This window comes from Stegodyphus dumicola, chromosome 3, assembly GCF_044657685.1.
Source record: "Stegodyphus dumicola isolate Sdum_Otavi_A_Nest chromosome 3, ASM4465768v1".
In the NCBI taxonomy this organism is placed as follows: Eukaryota; Metazoa; Arthropoda; class Arachnida; order Araneae; family Eresidae; genus Stegodyphus; species Stegodyphus dumicola.
The window spans coordinates 32,216,428-32,232,239 of NC_140770.1; the positions used below are offsets into that span (position 1 = coordinate 32,216,428).

At 30.7% G+C, this 15,812-nt stretch overlaps 1 protein-coding gene across 4 annotated transcripts in view; it reads left to right on the top strand.

Annotated features, from left to right (window-relative positions):
* LOC118203409 (uncharacterized) overlaps positions 1 to 15,405 on the top strand; it is a 79,648-nt gene extending 64,243 nt beyond the window's left edge. For 3 of the 4 annotated variants that reach the window (XM_085812712.1, XM_085812714.1, XM_085812715.1), the window contains 2 exons: positions 7,385 to 7,492; positions 14,156 to 15,404. In XM_085812712.1, coding sequence (XP_085668838.1) covers positions 7,385 to 7,444 — 60 coding nt within the window. In that variant the 3' untranslated portion in view covers positions 7,445 to 7,492; positions 14,156 to 15,404. Of the gene's footprint in view, positions 1 to 7,384; positions 7,493 to 14,155 lie in introns of all 4 variants that reach the window. The other variant, XM_085812713.1, reaches the window with a different exon arrangement.
* The last annotated feature ends 407 nt before the right edge of the window (positions 15,406 to 15,812 follow it).

Below are 15,812 nucleotides of genomic sequence, written 5' to 3' on the forward strand. Positions count from 1 at the left end.
TGGGTGAACGTTTCCTAGTATTGTACTAGTTGTGGTTGCTGGTCATTGTGACCAGTGGTGGGATACTAGTACTAGTGATAATTGATACTGGTAGTGCAGCAAACTACTATAGTGATCGACAGGGACAGTGAATAAGGAGTGCTGAGCACACAATTTTCACTGTCACAGAAACATGTTCCTTTTGATTGAAAATTAAAAATAATAATAATAATAATGTATGGTAAGTACTGTTTTTAGCTTAACTGTGTTCACACCTGGAAAATGGAAAAATATTATATACAGGCTACTGTTAGTTATCCTCAAGATTTTTTTTAATTAGGCATATTTAGAATATGGTATTTCTCCTAAGAGGAATTATATATAAAAATTGAAGAAGGTTTTATATAGTATATAAATATGCTTGTGCATATTTATAGTATAGAGAATACTACGGTACAATGCAGAAATATTCCATACTGCTTTGCACACAAAGATATGTGCCAATCAAATATTGATCTTTCAAAAAAATATCTCTAGACCATTTCGTTATATTTCTTTTTTTACCTTCTTCCGTTGCCTCTTGGCTTATCAGAAGGGCAAATAAAAGAGCATTCTGTTGAACCAATAAAACTTTTTGTTGAGCTGAAAAAGCCATGACACAAAATAACGAAAGAGCGAGCGTGAGAAATCAATTGAGCTACAAAACAGCGCTCGAAAGGTGTAGATACATCCACGCATGCGCAAATTTAGCTTCTCTCATTGGCCACAGCTTAGACCCCTGTCTCGCAGGTGTGAACGAATGTCCCGTATTTTATGCCATTGTGACCATGCCTCTATGCGCTTTACGCTCACGTCTGAACGCAGCTATAGATGCTATTTTTCATCATAGCTTCTTCTCTCTAATTCGTATATCCTGGCTTCTCTTTCATCATTTGCACTTCTTCATCTGAAGAAGCGCATTCTGTGTTTAAACCTTCGAAAATTTTCATGTAAATTTATGGATATTTTGCTGAATCTTGTTCGTCTTCCAATAGCAGTATGTTATGCTTCATAGTCTCTGTTTAAATTTTGCTTGTTTAGAGTAAAATGTATTAGAAAAGCTAAGCAGAATTTAATTTGCTGTATTGCCTGAATTCTTAGTTATTCTTAGTTATATATTGTTACACATTTTGTACATATGTAAATAATTTTAGTAAAATTATATGTGAAATAGTAGGTTTATATATATATATATATAATGTAACATGAAATGTTTGAAAGGAGATGACTTGCTGGAAAAAATAAGAATACTGTGATAAGTCTATTTAACCTTGAGTAAATGGCTATCTTGCCTGAGTCTAGCATATGAAGTAAATACCCTTTCTCTTCCCCCCTTTACACCTCACTGTTACTGAAAGTATCTGTAAAAGAGCGAAAAAGAAGTTTCAGAGGTTTGCATTTATTTTGTCTGATCGGAGGTATCTGCCTTTAAATCTTTCGATGCAGCATCACATATTAATGAATTATATAATCCCTGGACATTGCACTGCCTGCACTTTTTATCTTGAAGTCCACAGAAATGCCTGGATGCTATTTTGAAAAGCAAATAAAGCATGAACCTTGATCATTTAATGCCTTTCGGTGAGCCTTTACATCAAGTGAGCAGTCATGATTCATGTGACAAGAAGATAAACAAAGAATGCAGACATTTTGATTCTCCTTCTTTGGCAAGCTAGAAAAAATTTTTCAGTTTTGAATAAATGCAATTTTTGCCTGTATTTGGAGGGAATTTTACTCTGACTAGTTAAAACTGCAGCGCCTTGCTAATACATAAAGTTATCATTATTTTTAGAATGCATTTGAGATTTATTTTCAAAACCTTGATGGGAACTTGTGTTTCATAATAATGGCTCATTTACATCAAAATTTTTAAAACACGCTAACATCATTGGTGCTCCACTGCATTCTGCTTCTGTTTTTAAGAATCTTAGTCGCTGTTTGATAACCTTGATAGAAACTAGTGTTTCATAATGATGGCTCATTTATGTCAAAATTTTTAAAATGCGCTAACATCATTTGTGCTTCACTGCATTCTACTGTTTTTAAGATTGTTAGTAATTCATTAACATTGAATTTTTGTTTATCACTTTTTTTTCTATTGAATTTTAAATTCCGTATTTAATTTTAAATTAAAATAGGGAATAATAAATGTCTATAAGAACCATTTGTAATATTTAAAGAATTTAAATTTCTTATTTGTATTTCTATATCGTCATAAAGCTTCCTCAAGAACCTTTTCCAGAACATTGTAGTTATAAACTCAACAATTTATTTATATGCGGATTAATTAGCAGGTCATCTATGTCGAAACGGTTTTTTAGTATATCAGCAGCCTCCGTATAGTTTTCACTAGTAAATGATAATCCACTGATAGCATTTAAAACTAAATCGAGCTGAGACTTTTGTTTTGGTGCCTAGAATTACAAAACAGATTCCAGAATTCAAGCCAAGAACAAGGATCACTGTAATATTTTGTAATCATTAATTTCAGCAATTTTTAAGTATTCACTTCAGAAGTTTTCAACTTCACAAATACATTTTCTTCACTAAAATTATTAATTTCAACTTTCAACTGTTTTTCCTTATTTTTTCCTGAATTTTATATTTAAACTTTATAATTCTTTCTTGATATTTCTGTGTGGAAATTATTACCGTTTCTAACTCCTGTTCCATAGCTATGAGGTTTTCGATCTCGGAATCATAAAATATTTATCCATAGCCTCCATTTTACCATTAAATTCCATCATTTGTAATAATCAAGTACAGTTAAAAGTTGTTAATCCGGACTCGTTGGGACTTCGGCGATTCCGGATTATCGATTTTTCCGGATTATAGATCATCAGTTTAAATCTCGTAAGATGGCATGCAGAAATTCTAAAATTAAAAATATGAAACCGTAATTTATGAAATAAAGAACAATTATGATCTAAAGGGTATCAAAATTTGCAAAAAGAAAAAGCTTAATATTTATTTGTTTACTTTATTAAACATTTCTTTCAATGTAAGTTGTTTAAGTTTTGCTTCGTTTCATGTGATAATACTTTCTCTTTAATTCTATTAAACAGACATAATTTCTTGTTCAGTTACAAAGTTCCGCTGTTCAAGTCCTATAATTGCTGTGTCGAGAACACCGACTAATTTGTCAATCGAAATTTTTTCGTTTTCAATAACCTCTGTTACTTTCTTCGCTATCGAAAGCGAATTATAATGACGAGGAACTTGTTTTAAATCATATCAAAGACGGAGCATATCGAGATGAAAACTACATTTGGTAAGGAATTATAAGCCAAATAAAATAAAAACATCTGCGCTGAAGATAAGGATAGTGCTGACAGATCAACTTCCAATTCATTACGCGCCCCCCCCCCCCCCCGCGCCGAGCAGCATGAAATTGATAAACAGATTTCGGATTTCAAAACATACTTTCGCTTTAGATCCTTTACATATTAACAAATATATATCGGAAATTCTATTTGATATAATCGAAAGCTTAAGCTTACTTTTATAAAATTGCTCTTACGGTCTGGAAAAAATAATAAGCCGGATCCAATTCGAAAATTAAGGAACAACGCAATCATCAACATTAACTGAAATAGATAATTAGATAATTTTAGCTTATACGTCCATTATACATAAAACGCGCACGCGAAAACGTATTCTGCACCTGCGCACACTCATATGCGCAGTCGTAAAAGGTCTTACGCGCACGCGTAAACGCCTATGCGCATGTGTCAACGCGGCGCATGCGCAGAAAGTTTTTAGTTTTGAAGTCCGGATTATAGATCATTCCGAATTATGGGTGTCCGAATTAACGACTTTTGACTGTAGTAATAAATTTCTTTTTATTCAACAATTCAGTTCTCTTCAAAACTGGAAAAGTCAAAAAGAGTTTAGCTTGAATTTCTTTCCATTTAAATCTAAGCCTTCCAATAATTTTCTTCGGCTATTTTTGACCTCCATTGATCAGTCTGCATTCACCAGAAAAATGTAGTGACTAATTGATCTGTATAATAGCGTGTTATAATTCCACTGAGATCTTTTACTGTACATTTATTTCCAGTTATATACAAGTCTTCTGCCACCTAGCAGGTACAATGCATTATATCATTAGTGTAAGGCAGCTGACATTTTGGTGTATTTGCTCGTTCCATTAACTGTCTACAATGCTACAGATTCTTTACTTAATGCACCTTCTGGTAAAAATCACTGCAATCAGAGGAGCTCAAAATACATTTTATGACAAAAAATATTATAAAATAGATGTTTTAGAATAATTATATAATTCACCATTACATGTTCATAATTGCTGACTTTGTGTTTATGGCCTAAAATTACTAGAATTCTGGTTCTTTCAAGGAATATTAGAAGAAAATTTAAAAAGTTTTCCAGCTTAAATGTACCTATGAAGCCTACAATTTTGAATCTTATAAAGAAATTTGAAACAACAGGCTTGTAAAGAAAACCAAAAAGCCTTGTTGATATACATTAAGAGAATGCTTTCTTAAGTCAGAAAAACACTAGGCATTGTGTGAAATTGAAAATTTATTATCTATTTCATACCTTTTAAGCATTCCATATTTAGCGTGTAGAAAGAGCAGATACTGTAAATCTTTACTAGAATAACTGAATAAATTTTAAAATGGAAAAACATCCAGTTTTTTCCAGTACTTTGGCACCAATGAACTGCAGTCTGTTAGAATTTTGAAAGTCACGGTCCATTAAAATTGTGAAAAAAATTTAATAAATGAATTTTGATAAAGCATAATGAAGTTGAAATCAAATGTTAGTAATGGTTATGTAATTAACATTTATTCTGTATGATAACATTTTCTTGCCTGTGAAAGCAAAATTACTCATTCAGTTTTATTTCAAGGTGTTGTTATGCAAGAATCTATGTACAGTAAGACCCCGCTTAATGCGGGGGATACGTTCCATCAAAGTAGAGCGTAATGCGAAACAGCGCTAAACGAGGCTATCTTTACATGTAAATATTGGGGTTAGGGGAAGATGGCTAGGAAATTGGTTAGGTATTAAATTTAAAAAGTATGTTTTTTTAATAAAAATAAAACCAAACATTTATTTCTTAAAGCTCAAATTAATACCACATTATTATTTCTTGCAAAAATAAAAACAAAATATAAATAACAAAACGAATATTCTTAAAAAAAAACAAATAAAATTCTCAGTCAGTCATATTTAGTTAGCCTTCCGCGTTTTCAGTGTTCTGCCTTTTTGTGACAAAAGCATCTAATGTTGTTTGCCTTTCTCTTAAAAGTTCTTCATAAACGGATAGAGCATCTCTAACACCACGCCTTACTTTTGAGCTCCTGTCAAAATTCGGATCATTTTCAATGAATTGATCCATTATTTCAGTTATGGTAGACAAACTCCTTTTTACAAACGCCATCGAAAGTTCTTTTTGCTCTTCTGAATCACTGCTGTCAACATTTTTGTTTTCTTCTTGTTCAGTTAATTCCTTTAGCTCATCATTAGAAAGACTAGCCGCTGCTTCTTGAATTATTTCTTCGACATCTTCCACATTTACCCCTTCAAAATATGTCTGTACAATACCGCACCGAACAAGAAATACAAGTACACTCTTTCGGATATGTATTTGAAACCTATCGCTGCATAATATTTCGGGGAATGCCCGTATGCTGCGAGCGATTTCGTGGAATCCCCGGGTTGAAATAAAAGAGCGCTAAACCGAAACAGCGCTAAACGAAACAGCGTTAAGCGGGGTCTTACTGTATTTGTTGTTCCTTTGTTATATCTTTAAATAACATCTGTTTAATAAAATCAGTGACAGAATAAAAATTCTGATGTATTTAATTTATTAAAAGCTAATACAGTTTTCTTTGTTTATGCATTAATTTGGACAAACTGAGAATGTTTGTAGACAGTGCTTCTTTAGGGAACATTCACATTCTAGTTTGCAGTCAGAAATGGCAAAAGCTGAATTTCATTGGAGCAGGATCTTGCTATATTACAAAAACTGTTATAAGGATTTAGTCTAAATGTTCTAACCTTTCAACTCTTAGTTCAGATGATGTGAGAATCAACAAGTCACAGCTAAGAAAGGAAGGGGAAGCTTTGAGGACACATACATGCTCAGGTGTGATGTTTGAGCCAATAGTGTGAATACTTCTTTACATACTAATGTGCTACCCTTTTTGTTTCATAAGTTTTTTGCTCTCTCTGCAAGAAATGAAATCATCTGTGCAAAGTTAAAATTCTGGTATCTATTAGGTAATGAAGCCTACTGAAATCAGTCCTGCTGAATTCCAAACGAAAATGAGGAAATTGACATCCAGTTTTTTTACAAACAAATATGACACTACAAAAATTTATTGAAAATAAGGTTAGGGCAACCATGCTAAGTAATTAAAAAAAAAAAAAAAAAAAAATGGTGTTTCACTTATAGTAATTCAAAAATCATTGAGGAGATATTCATTCTAAGCTGAATATAAAATTAGTATTTAAAAGTTCTAGATAGGAATGAAGACTGAAAAGTTTCAAAATTTTTGCAACTACTGATGTCAAAATTATTTTTTCAGATGATAAAAAATCTTTTACTTTAATTGAAAATTCCTCCAAAAGTAGAAATGCTTAAGTAATATTAATAATCATTAAATGCCACAGATCAACAAATCAAATCACATCTTCGTCAATAATTTGCATTGTTTAATACAATTCATTTTTAATACAATTTTCTATCTTCATGTGCAGTTTATATTAAATAAGAAACATACCATCGTTGTTTTCCTTGCTGTAGAAAACTGATACAGTCCCCTTTTTTCTTTTTTTAAATTTTAGCAGAAGATATGTTTCATTCAGCAATTTATAGAGCAATATTAAATCATTTATTGTTTTTATATAAGAAATGGAAAATTATTCTTTGAGAGCTTATAATATGAGTAATTAAAAGCATCTTAGTTAAAATTGCTATTGTGTGATGATATAATTTTTACAGAATTATTCGAAAATCTTCTGTTTTCTTTAAAAAAATTACATAGTTCATCCAGAATTTTACAGCTTGTTAACATCAAATTGCAGTTGTGTTCCTATATTTAGGAAAACAGGATAATTAATGAAGATCCTTCATTTGTGGAGGTTGATTTTATTACCATTTATTCATAAATATTCCCTATTTTATTCTTACAGATTTTAATGCTTACAAGAAAATAAAATCAAATAAAATTATTTGAAAAATGAATTCTGCTCTGTAGTGGATAATCTACAGATATTATTGAGAAATTTGATTTTATATGATAAAATATATTTAAATTCATTGTTGCTGTGAAAATAGATACTTTCATAATTATTAATACCAAATTTCAGTCATATATACAATCTTTTCTTATAGAATTCCTATGAAGTAATGGATCGCCGAACAGTACAAGATCTCTATGATGATGAGGAATAATACTGAGAGAAATTTAGAGCTGCAAAGAATCCAGGATTTAAAAGAAAAGTAAATATGTATTCCTTAATATTATATTTTCTTCTTAAGCGATTTCAACCAGATGCAAAGTGAAAAATAAAGTATTTTAAAAGAAACCTATAGTTAAGATTAATGCTAAGACTGGAATATGTGTTGTGTAGCTTTTCAAAAAGCATGTGTGGACGAATATTTTATTCTAATGTGTCTTGCTTAAATAAAATAAAAGTGGTAAAAATAATTGCATTCATATTTGTTAGATCAGTGATAGAAAAGCCATGCTTCATGGCAAAAATTTAACTTGCTTCGGCAGCAATGTGAAAAAAACAAGTGCCGTTTATATTATACTGCTTTCGAGAAATTAAGCATGCACTGTAAATTCTGTGCTTTGAAATGAATGCCACAATTCCATGGAATAAAACTCACCATGGTCATAGAAGGAAATATGAAAATATTATATAAGGTGACCAATTAGGATTTATCACATCTGCCAGTATAAAAACCAGGCATTGGCTAGTACAATGTCTTTAAATGAGCTGCTAGCTGAAACTTTATTGACAGACTATTCTGTTATTAAGTAAGATTAATTATCGCTCAAAAAAGAACAATTGGAGGGTTCTTATCACAGGTATCCTGTTTACTGTTTGAAGCAGTGGTCAATAAAGATACTGTATTCTTTGATATTAGCCACTGTATAATTTCTTGCCTGTGAGAAAATATTCAAACAAGTAGGTCAGTTGCTGGAGACCTGTTCCTGGTCACCTAAGGATTATTTCGTCCTCTGTTGATATTTATGTGGCAGATTAGCACAGCTGATGAAAAACTACATTATTTATAAGAGTAGAGGCTACTACAATTAGATCATCAGTATGTGTGACTACTGTCTCAAAAAGGCTACACATGAAAGACCTCTTCATGGCAAAAATTATATATATATGTATTCCTTATGACTAGGCCAGGATAGAATATCACTAGGCCAGGATATCACAAGTTCGTGCCTCCTCTCACCAACCTGAAACATCAAAGCCAAAAGAACAAGTTTGAAGTAAAGTTGGCAGTATACAAATTGAAAAGCAGCTGAATAAGAAAACAAATTGTTTGTGGATGAATTAAGATGCACACTGGAACCCACTAATAAATTTATAAACATCTAGAAAAGAAGAATGTATATGAAATCACTGAAAATATTGTGCCACATGTTTTCAGTGCTGGAAGTTATGGACTAGCTTTTCTTTAAGTGGTTGCACTTACCTGCCTGTCTACATAAGAGGTACTGCAACTGCCGAGAGATGCTAAGTTGAATTCTTAATCCCATTGTGAAATTTAATACTGTAACTGTTGGTCTAGTATTTGTTCTAATGAATGGTAATATTGATCCACACAGAGCAAACCTAATGGATGAGTATCTGGAGAAAGAAGGCAGTGTCTGCATGGAATGGTCATTTTCACCCAAATCATTTTGTTGAAAATCTATAGGATGCACCTTTATATGCGTCTTTCTTACCAATTATTCTCAAAAAGCTGAAAATTTTTCTGTTAGGGAAATAGTAGTTATTGCCTTCTGATGCTCCTGACCATTTAATTAAAGGTGTGAAATGTCACTATAAAGTTCATACAAAAATCAAAGATGGTTGCATCCTTTATTAAAGTCTGTATATTTGCCTGGCTTATAATTTAGTTTACAAAATATGATGTACATATCTAAATAGTTGCAATTTTTTTTTTTATTATTTTTAGTTCTAATAATGTAACCCAACTGCTTACCTTCATCTGAAATTTTAAGTCAATCTCTAGTTTTGTTGAATTTAGTGTCGTATGCTTAACTTTTGAGAAGTAATCTATGATTTTAGTCTTGAAACAACAAGCATTACAAATTAACTTCAGTAAATTTGTTTATTTTTAAGGACTATATATATTTTACTAGCGTTTATTTTTTTGGGAGTAATCTTGAACATTTAAAAAAAATTCTTTAATATTCTAGATTCTAAATCTCTTTTCAACTTCATCTTATTTCTTCATCTGAAGTAAAGAAATAGTAAAAATTTATTGGAGGTAAATTAAAATGTATGGGATCTTCAATGTTGCCTTATTGTATTTTATTGGATACTGCTTAACTAAACTATTATTTTGCATTCTGTAAAAAATACATGTGCATTTCAGAGTGAAGGAAAAAATGCTTATGTTGCAGCTGCTAGAAAAGGAATGATGTGATCATTTCATCTTAATGTGATTTTATTGATGTTTTTCCATTCTGATAATGCAGTATTTTATCTTTTTCTGCTTTTTCATAAAGTTGCAGTTGATCTAGAACCTCAGATTAAGTCCTACAATCCTGTTAGACAGGTTAGCGAGCTACAGCTATGTCTGAAATAGTATGGCAAATTTTTATATATTTAAGTCTTGAATTAGCATAAAATTATTTAATCTTGAACACAAAAGGCATGACTTGTGCTACAGACAAGAACCACTACTTGTGCCAATGTATGAAGGCATTTCGAAAAAAGTAAAGATACACTGAATGCCAGAGGAAAAGAAAAGTTTTGGTGAGCAAGTTGGCAACACAGGTGTTAACCTTGAACCGTTAGCTTTCTCCTCGCAGCATTTCAACGTTGATTCTGGTTGGAGTAAGTCGTGTTTAAAATGGCTGTGCCAATTCAAAATCCCACCAAATGCGAAGTGCACTCTGTCATACGTTTTCTTCATGCAAAAGGTCAGCGACCAGCGGATATTCACAAGGGAACATTAATGAATCGACAAAATGTAACGAAATGGTGTCGTCATTTTCATTTCTCTAAAGGTAGGACCGATGTTCATGACGAACAAAGAACAGGTCGGCCATCTGTGATCTCTGATGCCCTTCTTCAGAGAACAGAGGAAGCAATTCGTGCGAATAGACATCTCAAATTGAAAGAATTGCATCATATTATACCGGAAGTGTCAATGACAACTCTTTATGAAGTTGTGACTGTCAAGTTAGGGTACAGGAAATTGTGTGCGCGCTGGGTTCCAACAGGTGGCAACCTTCTATGACTGTGGGATGCAAAAGCTTGTGCACCGATTTAACAAATGTTTGGATAATGGGGGTGATTATGTCGAAAAATAATAAATAATCCAGCTAATAAGATGTAACTGACATTTTCTAAATAATTTTTTTTTTTTTTTTTTTTTTTTGAGAAATGCGGTCCATTGTATCTTTACTTTTCGAAATGCCCTCATGAATTACACAACACTCAAATTTAAACATTGATAAAAAAGTAGGCAAAGATTAGACAGTCAAATAGCCAAGCTATAAGCTGGCTCAGTATCTTACTGGTGTATAAGTTTAGCTGCTTAAAGACCATGTTATTTAGCTATCTGATAAAAATTTCTTCCTCTTTTTTTTTTTTTTTTTTTTTTTTTTTTTCTAATTGATTTGGAAATAAATGTGCTTAATTATAATCCAAAAATATTTTTCCCATCAAGGACCAAATTATGGCTTACTCCTAAATTACTAAAGGAATATTAAGCATACTTGTTTGCTTCACACATTATCATATCAATAAGTTTGTCATGCAAAAATAGATTGAAATAGTCTAGAACAGTCGTACTGTCTTCTTTTTGAAAATGCAGATATGCCACCATGCATAAATCATTGAAGAGCAGAAGCTATATCTGGTTATAATTCATTGTAGAAGCTAGATGATTCACTCTCACTTGCATCTAAATATTACTCAGTATCTGACCTACCAGAATATTCATACACTTTCATCATCCAACATTTTGAACATATACAGTGTAAAATATCATTAAAGAACATATAAATAATGTGAACTGGTATCTGATAACCTAAACAATATATATAGTTTAGTGGTATCATCTATTGACCAGTAAAATAACTAAAGTATCTTGCAAACTTTAAATAATTCAGGATTGTGAGGAAAAATGAGCCCATAACGAGTCATAGAATATTATTCTAGTTTAAAATGTTCTGTCATGTGCAAGAACAGCCCTCAAATTATTTTCAAGTATAGTCGGTTATGCACAGTAATTGAATATGTCTGAATATATACAGGTTTGATGAGATTGATACAGTCAGTCCGAGTTATCTCGGGGTAAAGGAAGTTGCATACATGCCCTTGCATGTTGTGTCCTAAAGTGGTTAAAATATCAGCTGTGAGAGAATGCTGAGATAATTACATTTAGATAGAGCTACCAGAATTCTAACAGTGCTATGTGAGTGCCAGAAGTTCTCTGTCTAAGATTCAAAAACCCTTAGCTTATATATATTAAAAAAGTCTGTTTTGAATTCTAGTGAGAAGTACAGATGGAAGGAGTCGTAATAAAAATAAAAATCATAATAGCTGGTTAAATAATATAAGGTATGTTACAAAGTCTAATATGTTTCATAGCCATCTTGTATTTTCTGTTTGTTTAAAATGTTCAACTACCTTTAAAAGCCTGTTTTGCAGCTTTAAAAAAAATATTTAAACAGATAAATGGAAATTCAGAATACTAGTAGGGAAATATTTATAACTTCAGTTGCTTTTAAATACTTATCACAAAGCATTATAGTAAATTTACTGACTTAAATCACTTTTCTGTGTAAATCTTCAACTGAAATGAAATAAGCCCGCCCTAATTTTAGGCAGTAATTATGAATTAAAAGTGTTTTTTGTTTAAACAACTAATGGTTCTGTACGAGGTAAAACAACATCAGTTATCAACCAGATCGCTTCCAAGCAGTGTGTTTATGTTATTCAGATTTCATGTTGAAAAGACTCACAACATTTGATTATTGTTACTTTCGTCATGTAAGTGATAAATAATAAATTTTATCTTTAGTTTTCATAAGTTTGCTATTTTTATTCAATAAAGCAACTTGCTGTATATTGAATTTGTGAAAAATCACTCACTTATTGAAATAATAAAAATGCATTTTCTTTTCCTCTTAATGAATTAAAAAAAAGAAAGACATCAGTAGCATTGTTTGTCACCTGGACAACTTAAGGATGCTAAATTTTTTGGCCACGTTTTTAATCCATCTTTTTTCCAAGCCATTATGATTTTAAAAAAATATAGTATATGGTTAATAAAAGTAAATCTAAAGTACTGCAATTATTCCCACATTAATGAATCCAGTAAGCCTTATAATATACCAGCAGTTGTCAACCGGTGGTCCGTGAAAACTTCTTGATGGTCCACAGAAAAATTGGGAGATTATTTATATTTTTATCAAGATTCAGTTTAAAAATGACGAGTAACAAAACCTATTATGGAATACGGATTATACTTTTTTAATTTTAGCTACTGCTTTTAGCAAAATTCCTTCTGAATTTAGCTACTTTTGCAGACGTATTGAGCACCATTTGAAAGTGAGAGTTGGCATCCATGGATATGCTGCTGTTATCAATAATATTGTGAACTGGAATTCTCTTTTCTTTTGAATTACAGACATATACTATTGTAGTTATTAGTAATACAGTTTTTCTCCATGTCAATGGACAACTTGATAGATTTTCATGAAAACCATCTGCATTCTTGTTTATAATTGCATCACTGGAAATTTCCGTTTTGTTTTGTGTAACTGTTGATCGATGGTGCCATTGCTGAGTAAGTGATGATTATTATGTTTACAATAATTAAAATTTGGCGGCATAACACTTTGTTTATTGCTCTTGCTTTTCACGAAGTTCCTTTTCAGTGATATGGAAATGTGAAGCATTCTGTACAAGGTAAGATTTTTGTATTTTTCATATAATTTTTCAAAGTGAACGAAATATGTGTATCAGTGAGATGTTAATAGTGTTTTAATCAGGGGCATATCCTGATTTTCCATAATGGCATGCTGCTGAATACCAAATGTTTCAAAAATTATATTAACGAATGAAAATTAGAACTACATGTATTGGAAAGTTGAATAATGTTTTTGCGTATTAATATGTTGTTTTTAAAATCTGATTTAAGGAGTTTTTTAAAATTCATATTAGTGGTCTGCCAAATATAAAATTATATATGTAGTGGTCCATGAAGTTCTAAGGGTTGGCGACCACTGTAATATACAATTAATTCTTCTGCAAAGGTAGCATGTCATTTCTTACTGTAAATAAAATTACCCCCACTGCACTACTTGATGTTTTTTTATTTGAACTGAAACAAGCATTGTCATCCTGTTTGATTATGTTTGACAACACATTTTTAATGCCCCAAGGACTCAAAAGACTAACTTTAAAGCTGAATTTAAGAAAATATTAACTATAAACATGCCACTTCTTTTCTATATAGAGGTATGTAACTTTATGCATTCAATAAAGAGTTTGATTCTTTTCGACAACATGTTTTTAACACTTCAAGGACTCAAAAGATTAATTTTATAGCTGAATTCAAGGAAATATTAACTATAAATGTACCATCTCTTTTCAATATAAAGGTATGTAACTTTATGCATTTATAAAGAACATTTCTGTACTTGGGCTTTTTGCTCTATGAGGGTCAGATAAAAGTTTAAATTTTGTATTTATAAAATTGTTCTAAAATTATTCTCATGAAATTTTCCTTCATATTTTAAAGAACTTTGTAACTGGAAATACATATCTAGAATAAATATTTAAGCAACAAGCCACTTTTCCCAAACCTACTGAATAAGATATTATCTTTATATAATATATTTTTATGTCTATATGATTCATCTTGCTAATGTAAAATTTTCTCTTATTTTAGGAGTAAAGAAATAAACTATACATAAGGAAAATTAAATCATCAAATTTTATATCAATATTTTGTGTGGAGATACTTTTGCTCAATCTATAGTTTGCTCAAAACTCTTTTTTGTGTGAATTTTATCCTCAGAAAGCTCTCACATATTAACAAGTGGAAAATTGCTTGAATATGTGATATGTAATATATTCATATCTATACTAGGATATTTCTGATCAAAAGGAAATACCTTTTATTCCGTTTGGAGATGCCAAAAATAAGTTACATTTTTAACTGAAAATAACCAGATTTAATTAGCAAATAAACTTATTATTCTGGCAGATGGCTTATGATATATTATTTATTTATTAGATATAGTAATTTGTTTCCTTCATTATGTATCTTATTTTAGATATGGTGTGTTTTAATTTAGATTTATGCATATGTTAATAAAAAAGTTGTTACTATGCAAATTTTTACTTTTTAATGGGAAGTAACTGCTGTTTTTAAACTAACAAATTCTGAAACTACTTTTATGCAGGTACACCTAAAAATTGTGTTTGATTTGTGTATTTTCAAAGCTTTTTATATAAGTTACATAAAAAATTGAATATATTTTTTTAAATACCGTATTTACGCGAATCTAATGCGTATCGTTTTTGGCCAAATGTAGTATTCAAAATTGGGGTGCGCATTAGATTCGATGGCGTATTAGATTCGCATAAATACGGTAAGTTTCAGACAACTTACCGTATTGCTAATGCGACATCGAATCTAATGCGCACCCCAATTTTGAATACTACATTTGGCCAAAAACGATGCGCATTAGATTCGCGTAAATACGGTATGTTATACTAAAGTATTTTAACCATACCTTCTCTATAGAAGATGTATAAATACTGTATACTTTGTTAAAGTTTCTTTTGGCATCTTTTTTCAGATACTAATTTGTGAATAATCTATCGTGCTAATTTAAATGACATTGGATTTCTGTAACTTTATAAAATATAATTGGTATTGATGCATGAAATAAAGCACTAATCAAAAGCGAAATTTGAATTTCTTGATTTTATATATAAAGCATGATTATTTTAGGTGAATGCTTTATATATAAAATCAAGAAATTCAAATTTCAGTTTGCTATGTATTTACTTTGTATTTAAAAGAGTTTTTAAAATTCTTAACGTTTTAACTATTTAATAATAATTATTATTTTAATTATATATCATTCCATCATGTTCTGAAAGTTCTAATTATGTAATAAAAATTTTTAAAACTTGTTATGAAGAATTTGACTCATTTCAAATATTTACATTTTAGACTATTTTTTTATTCAGCAGATATATTTCGTATGAAATATTCCTAATGAAATTAATATGAAGTGCATTGAATATGTTAAAATCACAAAAAAGCAACATTTAAAAAAATATTTCAAAATTCTAAAACAACCTTTGCCTAAAGGGGCAAATTTCGTTTCGACATTTTGCATTGTCCACTATAAAACGGAATTTCACTTTTCAAATTGTTGCTACCAAGTATTAGAGCCCTGCACTATATCTAAAAAAATTAAATAATGAAGAAATTGCATGAATGTATGTATGTTTCTCACATTGTGAAAAAACAACGGTACCTAGACATGAAATTTTGAATAACATAGTCCTCCACTCGAATATGGGCATCT